This window comes from Anas platyrhynchos, chromosome 14 (assembly GCF_047663525.1).
Source record: "Anas platyrhynchos isolate ZD024472 breed Pekin duck chromosome 14, IASCAAS_PekinDuck_T2T, whole genome shotgun sequence".
Lineage (NCBI taxonomy): Eukaryota > Metazoa > Chordata > Aves > Anseriformes > Anatidae > Anas > Anas platyrhynchos.
The window spans coordinates 14,425,095-14,439,031 of NC_092600.1; the positions used below are offsets into that span (position 1 = coordinate 14,425,095).

A 13,937-nucleotide genomic window follows, 5' to 3' on the forward strand; every position below is an offset into this window, starting at 1 on the left:
CAAAGTTGTCAGTGACCCCGGGAGATGATGTCAGATATTAGTCCGCTGAGCAGTTGACATCAGAGGCACTCAATATGATATGACTAGTGCTAATGCAAATCATATTTATGCTGACTACTGGAGACCGGCCATTAATATTTAAAAGAGTACGTGAAAGCCTGCATTCAAAATAAATATAACATATTCCGCAGAATCTGAAGTTAATAAAGACAGATCACTGCCCGGTCATATGCTGTAAAGTGAAAGATTACTGCATATTAACAGACAAACTATTACGTTAGGGTCGCCACAGATGCAGACAAGTCCAGCGCCTGGGCTGCTGCTCTGTCCTTTCTGCCCAAATCACAGTGTGCACGGCGCAGTGCTGAGTAATTTCCAAACACTGACTTCACTGCTAGTGTCTGTGAAACCCCTGCCGGGGAGAAAACATGAGCACTTGTAATATGACAAGGGAATCGTCCTATTCTGATAATGATGCCAATAATAAACATCATTAATATTCTCCCAATATGCAATATAGTGCCAAGAATATATTAGTTACTTTTCACCTTCAATTAGACCAGTAAACGAATGACAACAATGGTCACGTGATGAAGGTGACTATGCCAGCTTTTTTCCAAATGACAGCGTATCTATTAGGGAAGCAGAATGACGACCACACTCATCATTTGCATTTTGTTGATAACTTCCGTTTTCATTAAAAGCCTCCAGACCTGCGAAATGCATCTCCTGAACTGGCATCTTTGCAACTGCATTAGGAATCCAAGGAGTCTAGTAAATACGCATCTCCAAATAGCTTAATGAGATTTTAAGGGAACGTGGCATGGAGCAAATGTGGAGAAACGTAGCTAAGATCATCTTAATCTCCTCTTAATGTACTCAGGCTACAATAAACTTGACTGAGCTGGGAAGGGGAAATCTTTCCTAAGCACTGCAGCGACCGCTTCCTTTTCAGAAGTGAGATTTAATTTCTATCGTATTCACCTTTAACTGAAAAATCCAACTGTGAGTCACCTACTGCAAAGTAAACATTCACACTCAATAGCATACAACCATTCAATTTAGACATTTCATTACCAAAGTCTGTGGTTCAATGCCATAAATTGTTCTTCTACAGCAGAGAATGTTCCTCACCGTTTTTCTACAGAAATGTATTGATGATGTTGCATACCGCATCCTTTGAGCAAAAATGAAAACCAAAGTTTTAAGATCCTGTACAGCCAAGTTCAGTATCTATGCTTTCCAGTATGACAAAAAATATCTTCAATCTTTGGTTGTCATGAGAACACAGCTGAAGCTGCTCTGGGTTGCATACCAGCCCAGGGAGATTTGTTCTGTTACTAAACAGCCTGCGCTACCCTGGCATTCAGTACCACAAGGTCCACAAATCAGAAAAATTTATAAAATTAATAATATCCCACAGAGAAGACTGACAATTCACCTGCTGTAGTACTTCCGGGTTCTGCTGCATGAAATTAAACAATCTTTGTCCATCCTGTGAAATTTCTCTACATCGTAGGGTCTTCTTGCCTTCTTTAGCTATGTGCTTGAAGAGGTATGTGACAATGTAGTCTAAACTAGCGCAACAGCTGGAGGAGACGATTGTATCTGCATAAAAAATGAAACAGTTCTGAAATTGTTTCCATAAAAGAATAACTAATAATGACATTTTATAGTACTCAGAGCTCAACTCTAATAATCTGCTTGACATTAGCCTAATCAATACATCAACAAGACTGCTTTTGATGTATGAATGGACTTGCTTTGAAGTCTTTATTAGCACACAGTGGTATTAAATCTATTAAATCTTTGCTGTATTACACTTTTCAAATTCCTGAAAACTAAAATTCTGTTTTGATCTATTTACCAAAAAAGTGAGGTTAAATAAGTAGAGCCGTTGCCCAGTCTTTTCCCTAAGCAGCATTTCACAGTGCTTCTCTGCCCCAAACAGCCCACTGGCAATGTCAGATGGCACACAATGGACAAGAGCCATGCCAGGTAGTAAGAGGGTGACCACAGAGCAGCCTGGTGGTTAACAACTAATAATTCAAGTAGGTTGAAGTATATTAAATCTGGCTGGCAACAACGCAACTGCAGTCACTGACCAACACTTAATGAACGTCCCCGACACAGAAAGTCATGGCAGCAAGGAAGGATACTGCTGAAAAGCATAAGCAAAAGCCACTTCATATCTTTAGTTACTGTTTCTATAAGTAAGGGAGATTAAAAGCTTAAACCTATTTGCAAAGTAAATATGTCTGCCTGATTTATGTAAGTTATTTTGTTGCTAGGTGTTGCCTGCTGTGCTGCTGCTGTGAAAGACGATTCTGTTCACTTGTGTGCATCAGCATGATGGCAACGGTGCACTGGTCCTGGTTTCTCTTCCTGAAAACAGCGGTGAGCCCCTTCCCCTGTCCAGCTGCTGTTTCCTCCTGCCCTGACCCCTGAGATGCTCCCAGGCCCTAGGAAAGGGGGCAGCCACCTAACCTCCCCACTCCATCTCTCCTGATGAGAGCCATGGTGTTAATGAGCTGCCGGCTCCTCACCACACCACCACCAGCTGAAGCTGTTTGCATACTTGCAGGGGTTTGACATGCTGGGTGCAAGGTTTAGACAGAACTGATATTCCCTGCAACTGCGAAACCAAATCCAAACGTGTGGATTTCGGCCCCCATCCAGTTCCCAATGACTTCAGCTAGAAGTTGTCTAGGCCTTTTATAGTTCACAGCATTTATTTTAGATGGGCCACTGGAGTAAGAGATGTGTGGGGGTTGCAAAAGGAATTAAACTGTTAAAATGCTCATTCTGAGGGAAAAGGGATTAGAAGGATCCAATTAAATGTACCTTGAATTCTTTAAACTATGCTAATTTGGAGGCCTGCCAACCTTGCAGTGTTCATTTAAACACATCCCTCTAGACACTGAAGTATTTTGATCTGTGTCTGTTTTAACTCCTTAAGCTCTGTGCCAGCATTATTAACTCTTTGCCATCTCAAAACTAATTGTATTTTGCTGGCAGTTTGAAATTAATGCTGAAGAAGCAGTTGCTAGCGAAGAAGCTACAAAAGGTCTCCTAAGACTTGATCTTTCAGAGGTGCCAGGTGACTTTGCAGCAGGAGCTGAACGTGGTCTATCAGATCCCAGGAGCAAGCTGCAGCGTCCTGACTCCGTCTCAGACTGACCCTGGGCATCCCAGGGCTGCATTCAGCAGAGCCGAGTCCTAAGAAATGTTGCCTGCAGAAGGCTGAGTTCAAAGTTATGAGTCTTGCCAAAGTAAAGACTGCAGAACCTGGCACTCATCATGTTCTCAACCAAAACAGTCCTGCATATAAACTAGAAATGCAATTCATAGTGGAATTGAATCACCATCAATAACAACAAGTGAGAGATTTGAAAATACATATTTCATAGGAGGGCTCTGCTGTATTTCTAAACCAGTGCTTAACTCTATTTCTTTTTAAATTGAATAATACAAAGTAAATCACTATCATCAGTTTACAAAACAGCAGTAGTTCTAAACATGCTGATACTGTACAAGTAGATATTTTACATTCGACAGTAAGTGATTTTAGCAGGACAGCAGACAGGTCTATGCTATCATTTGCTCATGAGAATCTGATATGAGTGTTAAGAGCTACTTAAATTTGCCCATAACTATATATCAAATATGCTTCCCTATGCTCATTTTTCCTTTTGATTGCAAGGATATAACAGACAGGGAGCGTCAAGCAAACTCCCTTGAATGACTCTTCTGGGCATGAGGAACCTCATGCTGGAGCAGGCTAGCGTGCTCACTAAATCTTAGTGAGACAAGCCAGGCAACCAAATAAATAGAACAAACAAGTGCAACAAGGAGCTACCATTTCTGGGCTGTGAACAGAAGAAATGGATGGAGAAGACATAAGATAGAATAATAAAAGACACGGAGGTAAAAGCTCGGGATAATCAGGAAAAATGCAGTCAAACCACACTTCTCATTTCTGGTCAGCTCAGCTCCACCACCTGTGAACTAATCCTCTGGACTGTGAAGCAAGCAGGCCGTGCTGCGGCAGAGGCCAGGAGCAGCTCCGGGTGGGCAGCAGGGATCCAGCAGCAGGGATCCAGCAGCAGGGATCCAGCAGCAGGGATCCAGCAGCAGGTCCGCAGCTCTGCCCATCAGAACTGAGCTCCCATAGGTGCTGGTGGCGGGGAGGGGACAAGGGCAATGACCCTGGTGCCAGTCACCATCATGTTCAGCTGCCTCTTTTAGTTCTTTCATTTCTTCTCTGCCAGCATGCATTCATTTAACGTGTTTGGTGCTGACTTTACCTGAACTTTTTTTTCCCATCTCCACATATGCGATTCCAATTAGCCGTTAGCTCAAATAAGTGGCAGTAGAGCTTGTACATGAGATATTATTACAAAAAAAAACAAAGAAACCAAACAACTTTTGGTCTAAACAGTATGACAACAGCATGCTGAATGGGAATTATTTCTGAACGGTTTAATGACCTTCCTGAATCTCTGCAAATTAAAAGATTTTGTTTTGTTTTCCACATAAAGGTAAGGAGAGGGAGTTAAGTGGTATTTTCCCTGTCCATCAATCGCTTACAGTTCAATACCGACATTATTTGCCTTTGAGACCAAACCTAGAAAGTAAAACGATTTAGCAATTTAACATCTAAATTAGGCAGCAAGACAGAAAAAATGTTTTACTTTTTCCTCAATGAATAGCATAGTACACTATTAATCATATGAGAATTAGAAAAGCTTTGCAGAGATTAGTGACAACATGCCAGGCAGACTACATTAAAAGGCTCTGATCCACTGAGTCAGCTGTGAAAAAGCCAGGTAAACACTTTAGAAGAGAACTATTGGAGTGTTTATCCTCACAATAAAAGCTTAGATGAGGGCTTCCATTACAGCTGATTTACAGCTAGGGGCTTCCAAAGGAATACATATTCTTCCACGGTATTTATAAAGTGTGGAATCAAGCAAGGTATTTACTCAGAATGAACACTCCTAAGAAATAAGGATTTGGGGAATGTTTATCCTACAGCTGACAACAATGAAAATCTCAAATGTTTCACACGTGAAGGGAATAGAGAAAAACCAGATGCTTTTCTTTCTGTCAAACAGAAGCGATCTCCCAGTATTTAATTTTTAAAATAAAAAGCCAGCTATTTCATTTTTATAAACATTTCGGAAAATGACTTATATGTTCTAATCAGTTTAAAACACAATTCCCCCTCAGATGGTTCACAGCCCTGAGCCCTATTATTCTGACAGTGTTCTTGTGGCACTGATGTAATTCAGTGAAAGAGGCAACACTTGGGTATACTTACCCGTTTACTAAGGGCAGAAGGATGCATGTGACCAACTAACACAGAAGAAACAAAATTTTATTTCACTGCCTGACAATTGGTAATGCCCAAATACCAAAACTTTAGAAGGGATGAAAGATTTAGAAGAAGCAGTTTAAGAAAATGCACTGAGAGGTAACGAACTCCAGAGATGATTAAAAAAGACCTGTAAGGTAAGGGCTACAAACTCAGCAAAAAGTAGTTCATCTGGACATGGCATTATAAGAGCGTGGAAAATTATTTAATATATAAATAAAACTTCTAGAACATAGATGAGGAATATAAAGGCCTACATCAATATCATTTTTTGGTATCTGCAGAATTAAGAAACGTGGTATTGAGGAAAAACTTTCACTATCACTTCAACATAAAAAGTAAAAATAAAAATAAAAAGAAGCATTTTCTAGCTGACCAACTACCGTAAATACTTATTACTTTTAATGTGCAAGAAATGTTCACAGAGATTAAGGGCTGCATAGGCATTTAGACAGGAAAAAATATTTTAGAAAGCTAGAGAATGAAAGTAGAAAATCTAGGGAAATTACCAGTGGGATCCTACAGGTGGTGGCAGAAACCAAACAGAACCAACCCTCCAGTCCAAGCTCCTGCTCAAAACAGGGTCAACATCACACAGGTTGCTCAGGGCCCTGCTTATTATCTTGGAATATTTTCAAGGATGGATTTTCCACATCCTCTCTGGACAATGCGGAAATGGCCTGGTCTTAGACAGATCTCACAAGTTTCAATCAAAGACTTAAAAATGACTTTGGAGGAATGAGAGTAAATGTAGAAAAAAAAAAGAAAAAGTAAATGTAATAGCTTTTGATGGACTGCATCAAGCTGTCAGTGAAGTTAAAAAAAAGTCTTAAACACTTTATTTTGGTCTTGTACATTTGCACTTGTTTTTAGGTACTTAAGATGAAAAAATCCTATTGGCTAAGCAAGTTTATGGTTTATAAAAAGTGAAAAAAGTGAATTATTTTTTTGTTGATACTCTTCTCATTAGAAAATCAGGAATTTCACCAAAAAGAAGTCTCCCAAGAAAACATTTGATTTCCCAAAATCTAGTAATTCCTCATGACACAGCTCCCAGATACCTAAAACACACGACTTGTAAACTACAATTGGAAATACACACTTTTCTTACTCCTCAACACTTTTTGAGAGGGGAAAATAAACAACACATGCAAGCTGAAGCTTATATAGCTTTTAAATTTTCTTCTCTCTCTTTTACATGAATTCAAATTGTGTTTCTAAGAGATGGTTTAAGTAAACTTGGTATGCTAGTGAATTATTAAAATGAATATATCCAATACCTCAAATGGAAGAGACGTAATGTGGAATAATACCAGAGATCAGGAACAGAGCTTACTAAACTAGCAGCTGTCAGTCAAGCCAGCACTGAGTACAACATATCCATTTGCAAACAATCAACAGGCAGGCTCGCAGCAGAGCTAGCCGATAGGCAGAAACTGCTGTACCATCATTACAGGTGACAAAGCACTCAAAATATCTGGGAGAAGATGGATTTCAGCATTATATAATAAAGTGACCTGAATACTACTTTACTACTGTTGCTTAGCTATTTACTACCCATTTTCTTTCTAAGAGCAGTTTCCGTCTTGCAGCAAAAACTGCTGAATGTGTTTAACATAGCAAATGCTTTGCGAACCTTGGTGCATTCGTGCATTCCTGTGGGGCTTGACTGACACTTGGCAGTAATGAGAAACACCAGCTATTATGGAATAACATCCATACACACTAATGTTATACATTCCTATTTTTTTTCCTTAATAACCACCCTAATCAATACATACTACTGTAGGGTTTTAAACAGCTTCTCAGTCGAAAACCATATAACTGCATGGTATTCCAAGGTCACCAGGATACAACTGCATGTTTTTTTTTTTTTTTTCTCCCAAATGCCCTGTCTCCTCTTCCATATTCCAAATGAATTTAAGCTATCAAAAAAGAAAACCCATCAACCCCCCCAAATGTTTAAACAGTCATCTGGTTAAAAATTGTATATTAAATTGTGCAAGAGAATAAAATGAACTACAGTCAAAGCGCCACATTTTTATTGTTACTCCAGGTATGCTTCTGTTACACTGATTCCACTCTGAATTGCATTCAGGAAGTACTGAAGAATTAAAAATCTGTTTTTTTTTCTACTTATAAGGGCATCCTGAAATTTCTCCAATCATATCACAGCTGTGCAGAATAAGCATGTATACAACAGCTATGTCGAGCAAATAAAACAAAACCTGGCAGATTCCTGTAGACATACTGATATATTTTACTTCTGAGGAACAAATGCATGAATTTCCAGTACAATTCTAATGGAGGCAAATGAATAATTTTACTAGTTCTGGTTTATAAGAAAAGATCATTTCAATTAAAATACTACCTGCACAAACCTACAGGTTAGATGTTCAGAAGAACTTAGCTCCGTTAACTGAAGAGTCTTAACATGTTCAAAATCCAGCATCTTCCACTGTCACTTGATTTTCATTTTTTAAAGTATGAATGAGTGTCCTAGTAAGGTCTGAGCTTCTTTGAAAATCTCCCCATTTACTTTAAAAATTACAAATAAACTTCAACTGCGTATTCCTTCAATTCCTTTTTCAGCTGTATGCAAGAAATGCTTACCTATTGCAGTAAGTCCTTCAGATATTGACGTAAGGATATAGATAAGGACACGAGGCTCTAAGCTGGTAATGAAACTCATGTGATCCTGGGTCACACATTCCAAAAGTGGGTAATAAGACTGGCTTAGTTTTCGATATTGCTGGGGGAAAGAAAAAAAAAAAGATATACATTGATATGGATATTATGATTAACTGATGTTAATGACATTAACAGATGACAGAAGATGATCGTATTTTTATGATGTGATAAATTCTAATTTAGCCATTAAATCAGAACATTCAGAGAAACAAGATGTTTTCTTGTCTATGGTAGTTTTTAACTTTTCAAATTTACCATAGGATATAAACTCTATTAGTTTAAAACAAGTTCTGGATAATACTGTCATACTTTGACACTCTACACAGCATTCAGTCTAGTAAAAGTAGTGTAACACCCTGTTTAGAAGGTCAGTTAGACAGCATTGGTGCCTGTATCTTACTTTCTGCAGGAAATTTGACCGAGGTTTATCACAGATTTCCCCAAATCATCTCAGAGATGCACATTTTGTGCTTAAATTATTTCCTGTAACAGGCTTTGCAGAGGAAAAGGCACTTGCCTGACTGGCAGTAGGTAACTTACTCTTAGGGACCCTTATTTAAAAGAATGTATTTTTGGATGGCTAGGAACGTGCCAAATATGTAGTCTTTACTATACAACCAAAAAACTGTTTTTTACTGAGAGAAACTTTTCCAGTTCTAAGGACTTTTTGTGACAGGCGCAAGTTTGGATATTAACTATCCAGAATTTGTCCCTTCCTGCAAGAAAATGACAGTTCTGAACAAAAATGCCTCAATTCAAATTAAGGCTGATATTGCACAAGATCTGCTGTCTTCCCACAGAGATGTGGGAACATTGTGTACTTTAAAGTTTTCAATTCTATGGAAAATACATGGTGACAATTTACAGATTGAAACTAATTGCAGAGTGGCTGAATACGTGAGGACGTGTTGCAATGCAGGCAGGCAACCTAAATAGGTTTTGAAGTATAGAAAGGAACAAAATTTTACATTTCTCTTTTTTCAATAAAAGCTTAACGAAAATTCTGGAAAAGCTCCAATTTCATACGGCAGTTCTATCACACCTGTATTTTGGATGTCGCTATATAAATAGATCCAAGTAATTGAACTGAAAACTGCATTTGAGCTGTTCTAGATCCCTCTGTCTCATTATAACAATACAAAGCCTGTGGTGGTGTTATTTCATATTTTACGTAAAGACTCCCAAGATGAGTAATTGCTTACTAGCAAGTCACTGTGGGATACTGAAAGCAGCATTTTGACAAAGGCCTGAAGTACATTGTCAAAGTGGTTGTCCCCGTACAACTTGAAGACGCCAAAGCTGACATAATTTCCACATAAGGCAGATTTGAGTGCAGAGTAACAGATGGAAATGCCCTTGAGTTTCAACGGATAAACCTGATCTTTTGACAAAGTCCCAAGAGAGAGGATCTGATTACCTGTTTTCATAAAAAGAAAGAGAGAAACTTAAATAAGCAGCTGCAAATATAAAATATTTTGATGGCACTATCTAAACTCATTTTTTGTCTTTATTTTCATTACCATTCAGAAGTATATTGGTTTCTGCATTTGGCGTAAAAGATCTCTTAAATAAGCGTGACTAGAGCTTAAAAGCCACCAAGGAATTAGTATGCAAAAATTAAAATATAAGCGGTGGAATTGCCATCGTTGATTTACATCCAGACCGTGACTGAGTCTATCAGCATGAATTCCTTAATCTGAACAGAGTTGCAACACATGGTTTTATAGTTTTTCATGCTGCAGCAAAGCCTGGTTTTGATCCATTAGCATGATGGTCTCTTGGGATAGTTGCTGATGTATACACACACTAAATATATCCCTCAGAAAACAAATATGTCCATTACAAAAGCCTCTATTTTACCAGTCACAGATGGGAATGATTTTTTAATTAAAATCCATGTTTATACTGTAAAAATAACAGCTAACTGTAAATATTTGCTGTTGCTATTACCAGGCAATAGTGACTTTTGGATCCACTCTGCAGCAGCGCAGCAGATCCCGCTGCAATCCTCTGTACAAGGCCTCATTACCAAGTTTTTTTTAAAGGATCTTGTAACAATTTAATACTTATCTTCACAGCACCCCAGAGTTAGGTTGTGTTCATGACAAAAATGCATTATTATTTTAAAAAACATTAGGAAATTAATGAAGCAGAGCTGCAATAGTAGAATAAACACAGCAAAGATTAAGTGTTTCAGTTCTATCATTAAATAGTCTTGCTAGGTTGACCCCATCTGATGTTAACCTTGACAAGCCTGGCAGGCAAAAAACCCCAACCTGGTGTCTTCACTCCGTTGCTACTCAATAGGAGATGATTCTAGTTAATTTTAACCAGTTGAAAATAACACAAAACCTTGCAGTTTTAAAAGCATTCCTACAAATGAATGCATACAACTTGGCAGATCAGATGCTCAACTCACCTGCTTTCAGCATCTGCCCTAGCTGTCACGGCTATTAGGGCACCTCAGAACAAGCAGCACACAGGTGACCTGCACCATTAATGGTTCAGAATTCCAAACACTGCCAGATGAGGGAGGTATTGGTGGTGACTCAGTTTTGCTTCTGTCATAGGCAAATCAAATACACCCCTGAAAACTTGCCTGACATCACACAATGCACATCTCAGGTTGCACAGCACTGTTAATCCATACTAAGGCTTGATACTGAACTGCCTCTCCCCATAGATACCCATACTGATTTTCACCTCCACTTACCTGCCTTATTTTAAATATTTTTCTTAATATTATTCATTAGTGCCAATTAGAAATTTACCTCATGTAATGAGAAAAATGAGGGGAGAAATCTTGTTTCTAAACACAGCACATCAAAGCACCGTGTGTTTGCTATTGTTCATGCAAATAGGAAGAGAAAGTAACATGATACCATTTAAAACATTAATGTTCTTCACCACTTCAGCAAGTACAAAGCATTTTATCCATCAGGTTGTGAAGGAAGATCAACTTAAGAGACTGGGAGTACAATCGGGGATTACTTTGAAGTAGTAGCTGGGGTGTCGAAGAAGTAGGAATGGCATTACAGAATTATGGAAGGTAGGAGAAGAATCAAATATTTTGCTAGGAAAGATGGTCACTTGCAATCAAAATTGAGGTCTCAATTTAAAAACAATTAATATTTATGCATGAAAATACAAACTGTTTTTGATACTTTCAATGGTCGTGGATAAGTGTCTCTAGTACCCTGAAAGTTACGGACATGAATATGATGCAAGTGGGGACGAAGCTGCAATTCCAGTGACTGCTACCAGATAGAAATTCCTTCCAGATGGTGTTAAATCTCTGTTATGCTACAAGTGACATGTATCCAAATGATCCCTTTTGAAAAATAGGACACAGCAGGAAAGAATGTCTTGTAGTGTACTTGAATATTCACTTATTGTAATACTTTACATTACTGATTACACTTAAATAAAATGAAAATAAAATCCATTTAGCTTCCTACAAGTGCCCAGTTTAAGATATCCCAGCCAGGTCATCTTAATTAGTATTACTCTTTTTGACACAACCTAGTCTAGTTACTGAGAATATCAGTGAATTTCAGATTCTATAAAATCAACCAATGAATCAATCGGGCTGTGAGATGAAGTGGAAAGGTACACACTATTTTTGAAAGCCACTACATATAAATAGTGTACAATTATTGTGGCAAAAGTCAAAAAAGTAAGCATGCTGTAAGCTTCCTTATTTGGTTTCCTTCACTATTAAACTTTGTGTTGAAAAGCTTTACTTTAGTAACACCAAAGCGCAGAAGTTCTCCATCCAAGAAGGTACCAGCCCAGAGTTAATAGCTGTGCTCTCCAAGCACGACACCATGAAATCACAGCTCCTTCAGTGTAATATGCAACAACAGATGGAAAGAGCTTAGTAGTTGTCAACAAGGCAATTATGTACTTAATATGGAAATTAATTGGAAGCCAATGGAAAAAATAGAATGATGAGAAAAGAAGTTGAAAAAAACTAGGAATCCCTGAGCCTGGGAAGATGAATTCTAGGAGTTACACTCTACTGCTGATCTTCTAGCAGTTTTATTACTTGACCAGAAAAAAATCACCTTATAATTATAATCTTAAATCCATTTCTCAGCATAATCCATTCAATTTAGGAAGGCACAAACTCCAGCCCCTCACACTGCCTCACCCTGGGGAGCCATGGCAGGGAGGAATTCAGTGCCCATCCCCTCTAATGAAAACATCGAGAAGAATTTGCGACTAGTCCAAGATTAAAAGCTGTTTTGTGCAAGTGGACAGAGTCCACAGAGAACTGTTCTGTGTTCATGGACTGATTTTAAAAGGGCCTAAGAGTAGGAACAGCTGATTTCAAATTAGCAGCAGAGGTGAAAGACCTCACGGTCCCTGTTACCAGTGCCCCAAGCCATCAGCCTGTGAGTCAATGGATCCTGTGCTGCAAAGACTAGTGTTTTAGCATTAGTTATTGAAAAAAATATGAAGTACGGTGCTATGCCTGACCAGATAAAAAGGAAGAATGGTCTACTTGTAACATTTAGCAGGAGCTTCAGGGGAATATTTTCACGCACCATAGACACTACTGAACATAAACTAATTTACGGAGGTACTTGGAATCAGGTCAAGAACAACTCCTCAGCTACTGAGGATACGTTTACATTTATAATCCTTGTAGTGGAGGACTGGAGTACAATTTTATAAACTCCTATTGTTAAAAGAAATGACTTAAACTAAATCAACATAAAAACGACCTTTGATATGCACAACTTTTAAATTGTATTTGAAATTCATGGCACCTGTCAAAATGTAGATCTCTGCAGAGATTAATCAGTGAAATTTCAGTGTTCTGACTGAGTATTAAAACCAAGTAAGTCCAAATTACAGCAAATTCTTTTTTATATAGGAGAAACTGAATTTACAGAGTCTTAAAAAATACCCAACTTTCAGAATTATTATGAATCTCTTCTAATTTAACCTTTTGTCCAGCATTTGACAGCAATATGTCACTGACAAAAAATTATAAACTATTTCAGCCTATGAGGTGATACTAAATTCTTGCAGGAATGAGACAAGGATTTTTAAAGATATTGGGTAAAACTGGCAGGTAGGAAATAAGGGTTTCAATTTGGCTGATAATTTACACATTACTGAAAGAATCCTCAGTAAATAAACAAAGGAGCTGTAGGAAAAAGGGAGTGCATGCATAGAAGGAATACAAAGGCAGCTAAAACAACATCTTGGGATGCTCTGACCGAAGATAACATCACCATGCCTCAGAATCCCACAGGCAATATGCACCAGAGCTCTTTGCACAGCTCATTCCCTCACTCCCTCCTAGATGTGGGAGCATGTCAGGACAGGCAGCTTCCCTTTCAGTTCTCTTGCTTAATTGCTTTTACAGTAGGAGCTATAATACAGATATGATTTCCTTATGGCTGAGTTCCATTTAAGCAGGGTTTGTTCTAGAATTCAGTCCAATAAGCAGTATTTGTAATAATACAACTAAATAATGTTTTATAGTGTGAATTGGATTAAGTTAAAAAAAACAAACAAACCACACAACACTTTGGTAAGACTAAATAAAGGATGTGAAAACTTACCATATTTATAGGGGAAAGGCGTTGTTTTGCCTTTTCCCCTTTCATACTATTATTCATTACTGTCCCATAAAGATGGGTTTTGAATGGATGCTTCCCAGGCATTCAGAATGCTAGGGCAGTATAAAGAAGTGGCCACATAAAGAAAACTAAAGGAAAACATTAATCACAAAGATGAGAGCAAGCTTCAAAAACTAATTTGTTAAAGCTTCCACAACAACAAAACATGCATAAAACCTCTCAAATCAGCACAACAAGCATGAATACTGCCAAGATAAATTTGCCAAAAGAAA

At 38.1% G+C, this 13,937-nt stretch overlaps 1 protein-coding gene across 8 annotated transcripts in view; it reads right to left on the minus strand.

Moving 5' to 3' along the window:
- Positions 1-13,937, minus strand: part of RANBP17 (RAN binding protein 17) — a 161,041-nt gene that overhangs the window by 21,920 nt on the left and 125,184 nt on the right. For 7 of the 8 annotated variants that reach the window (XM_027468264.3, XM_038186373.2, XM_072023588.1 and 4 more), the window contains 3 exons: positions 9,271-9,485; positions 7,991-8,129; positions 1,442-1,608 (listed from right to left, as the gene is read on the minus strand). In XM_027468264.3, coding sequence (XP_027324065.1) covers positions 1,442-1,608; positions 7,991-8,129; positions 9,271-9,485 — 521 coding nt within the window. The remainder of the gene's footprint in view (positions 1-1,441; positions 1,609-7,990; positions 8,130-9,270; positions 9,486-13,937) is intronic. The other variant, XR_011803456.1, reaches the window with a different exon arrangement.